This window comes from Erythranthe guttata, chromosome 6 (genome assembly GCF_056151865.1).
Source record: "Erythranthe guttata isolate IM_541 chromosome 6, IM_541, whole genome shotgun sequence".
NCBI lineage: Eukaryota > Viridiplantae > Streptophyta > Magnoliopsida > Lamiales > Phrymaceae > Erythranthe > Erythranthe guttata.
Genome location: NC_142538.1, coordinates 6,028,764 through 6,032,057, shown reverse-complemented (window position 1 = coordinate 6,032,057; position 3,294 = coordinate 6,028,764). Strand labels below are relative to the sequence as shown.

Here is a 3,294-nt window from a genome sequence, read left to right as displayed (position 1 = left end):
CGGTGCGGGAAAAATCGTCGAACACCTTGTGGGCGTTCTTGGTGGAATGGGTTTTTCGAGAAAATTTCACCGTTCTTGAATCTCCCTGCGCAAATCAACAACAAACCCCCTTGATTACGTATTATATGTGTGTAGTTGGTAAATTTTCGGTGAAATTTGTCAAAGAAAAGGGAAATTTTCGAAAAAGGAAGGTGAGGGTTCGAAGTGGGGGAGAGAGGGGATTTGAAATTATGGAAATTGCTTTTTTTTTTTTTTTTTTTTTTTTTTTTTCGCACGGCCGTGTGAAAGTATGGCCTAAAATCCGCACGGCCGTGCCATTTGGTGAATTTGGGCAGTAGCCCTTCTTGATTTAGGACGGTCGTGCGAAATTATGGCCTAAAATCCGCACGGCCGTGCCATTTGGTGAATTTGGGCAGTAGCTTCCCCGAAATCTCACACGGCCGTGTGAGATTTCTGCCTCTTTCTTGCACGGCCGTGTGAATAATTGCAATTGGGTCCCTGAAAAATAAAAACTTCTAATTAGTGCCCATAAACTTTTTTTTTTTTTTTTTTTTTTTTTTTTTTTTGAAAAATAAAATAAAATGAAAGCAAAACTAAAAATTTAAAATAACATAAAATAAGAAAAACGAAAGCTCGGGTTGCCTCCCGAGAAGCGCTAAGTTTACAGTCTTCAGCCAGACTTTGTTCTTGCTCTTCAATTCCTTAGCTTTTGAACCCATCTCCTTACTTCCTTTTGGAGAAAGTCTTGAATAAATGGGTTGATCCGATTCTTCTTTCGACTGGTTCGTTTAGGAATGCCCTTGAATTTATTCTTCTTGATGTCATGAGGCTTGCCAACATCGTCTTTTATCACGGTGTTTTGAGTAGGTGTTGTAACCAACTCAACCCTTTTCTTTTGTTCTCCTACATGCACATTAGTATCCACAAAAAAATTTAAATCATGTAATTTAACAGGAAAAAGTTTAGAATCACTTACCTCATCAAGAAGATAACATCCATTAGCCGTAATAGGCTTTTCATCCACCCGGTACACCTTGAAGATCACTGTTTCTTCCCCCACACTCATTCTTAGCTCTCTCTTTCCTACATCAATAATTGACCTACCGGTTGCTAAGAATGGGCGTCCTAAAATAAGGGGAATATTTTCATCTTCCTCTATGTCTAGTACTAGAAAATCGGCCGGGAGTATGAACTTATCTACCTTGACCAATACATCTTCAACTATACCTAAAGGGTGAGTAAAAGATCTATCGGCTAGCTGCAAGGTCACGGAAGTAGGCTTAATTTCTCCTAAATTCAATTTCTCATAAATTGATAAAGGCATTAAATTTACGCTCGCCCCTTGATCACACAACGCCCGCCCAAAATACCTAGTACCTATTGTGCATGGAATGGTACAACTGCCCGGATCTCTAAGCTTAGGTGGAATTTTATTTGCAAGGATAGCACTACTTTGCTCATTGAGGTCTATGATTGCTGCACACTCCGGAAGCCTCATCTTCTTCGATACAAGTTCCTTTATAAACTTAACCCAATTCGGCATATGCTTAAGTGCCTCAACAAAAGGAATATTAACATGCAATTTTTTAAGATAATCCAAAAATGACTGAAATTGCATATCAAGCTTAGAGTTTTGAAAACGTTGAGGGAAAGGTACCTTGGGAGTAGGTTCACTTACTGTGATCTTTGTGTTGCTTGGCCCGACCTCGGTTTTTTCCTTGGGTTCCTCTACAATAGGCGGTGGTGCAACGGACTTTTTAGGACCTTCCTCTAACTGCCTCCCATTTCTCAAACTTACTGCATTGCACTGCTCGATGTTGCTCTTTCGAGGATCTTCCGTATTCAAAGGCAGTGCTCCCGACGGCCTCGCGTTTAGTTGGGTTGCAAGTTGCCCCATTTGTGTCTCAAGGTTCCGAATGGATGCTTGAGTCGCCGTCATGAATTTTGCTAAGATGTCAGCGAGGTCAACTCCTTGGGGTGGAGCTTGAGGTAGTGCTTGCCTTTGTCCTTGCTGATTTCCTCCCCATCCAAAGTTGGGGTGATCTTTCCATCCCGGATTATAGGTGTTGGAGTACGGGTTCCTCTGTTGTCGGTTGGTGTCATTCACGTAATTTAGAGACTCCGTTTCTTCTAAGCACTGGTTGGGAGCTTGGACTGCATGGACTTGCTGAGTCTGCAAAGCCGCTACTTGCTTCGATAGCTTCTCCAATTGGGCCGTGATTGCAGTGACTCCGTCTAACTCCAAAATTCCTCCCGTCTTGACTGCTCCGCTATTCGACCGGTCCGATGCTCGCATGTATTTATTCCTAGCGATTCGTTCCAAGAGCTCGTATGCTTCGTCGTAGGTCAAACTCATGAACATACCTCCAGCTGCAGAGTCGAGCACTGTCCTCGAGTTGTCTTGCAGTCCATCGTAAAATATTTGCAGTTGGCGCCACTCTTGTAGTCCGTGATTCGGGCACCTCCTTACTAACTGTTTGAACCGCTCCCACGTCTCGAATAATGCTTCACCGGCTTCTTGTATGAAATTTTGAATTTCTCGCCGGATTCTCTCAGTTTTTGTTGGGGAGTTGTATGTGTTCATGAAAAGTTGAGCTAGCTGGGCCCACGACGAGATGGAGTGCGGTGCACGAGTTTGCAACCATTCTCGGGCTGCTCCTTGTAGGGAGTGCTTGAACAGGCGGAGCTGCAGTGCTTCCGGCGACACTCCGTTCATCTTATGCGAATCACACGTTTCGAGGAAGTTGACCAAGTGGAGATGCGGATCTTCATGAGCTAATCCGCTGAATAACCCATTGTTTTGAAGCATAGTAAGTATTCCCGCTCGAATTTCGAAATTGTTGGCTTCAATGGGGGGCTGCTGGATGCTCGATTGAAACCCATTGAGTGTTGGAACGGTATACTCATGCAATGCTCGTTGACGAGGTGGTGGATTAATTAGCAGAAGTTGCTCTTGCTCGTTGACGATATTTCCTGCCGCATTCGGTAGGTGTCCTTGGTCATCTCCCCTATGATTATTCTCTTCTTCCATTCGCATAAAAAGTACCTAAACAAAAATAATAAAAATAAAATAAGCAAAGAAAATAATTAAATAGAATAAATAAAACGGCTGAAGTAAGAAAAATTGCTCAAATTTAATATTAGGATAAATAGATAATTTAGCCGTATTCCCCGGCAACGGCGCCAAAAACTTGTTGGGTGCTAAATACCAACACGCAAGTGCACGTATCGCAAACAAGTAATAAGGTGGACTCGTGAGAGTCGGATGTCGATCCCACAGGGAATACGCAAATT

The 3,294-nt window shown here is 42.9% G+C and overlaps 1 protein-coding gene across 1 annotated transcript; it reads right to left on the bottom strand.

Moving 5' to 3' along the window:
* Positions 1–585: 585 nt before the first annotated feature.
* On the bottom strand, positions 586–2,794 carry LOC148769975 (uncharacterized). The gene has a single exon (XM_088819670.1). It carries the CDS (start codon positions 2,714–2,716, stop codon positions 695–697), a length of 2,022 nt encoding a protein of 673 aa, XP_088675796.1. The 5' UTR covers positions 2,717–2,794; the 3' UTR covers positions 586–694.
* Between the last annotated feature and the right edge of the window lie 500 nt (positions 2,795–3,294).

Bases quoted from the DNA above. Each gene is read 5' to 3' on its own strand.
- LOC148769975 (XM_088819670.1), bottom strand. From the start codon at position 2,716: ATGAACGGAGTGTCGCCGGAAGCACTGCAGCTCCGCCTGTTCAAGCAC.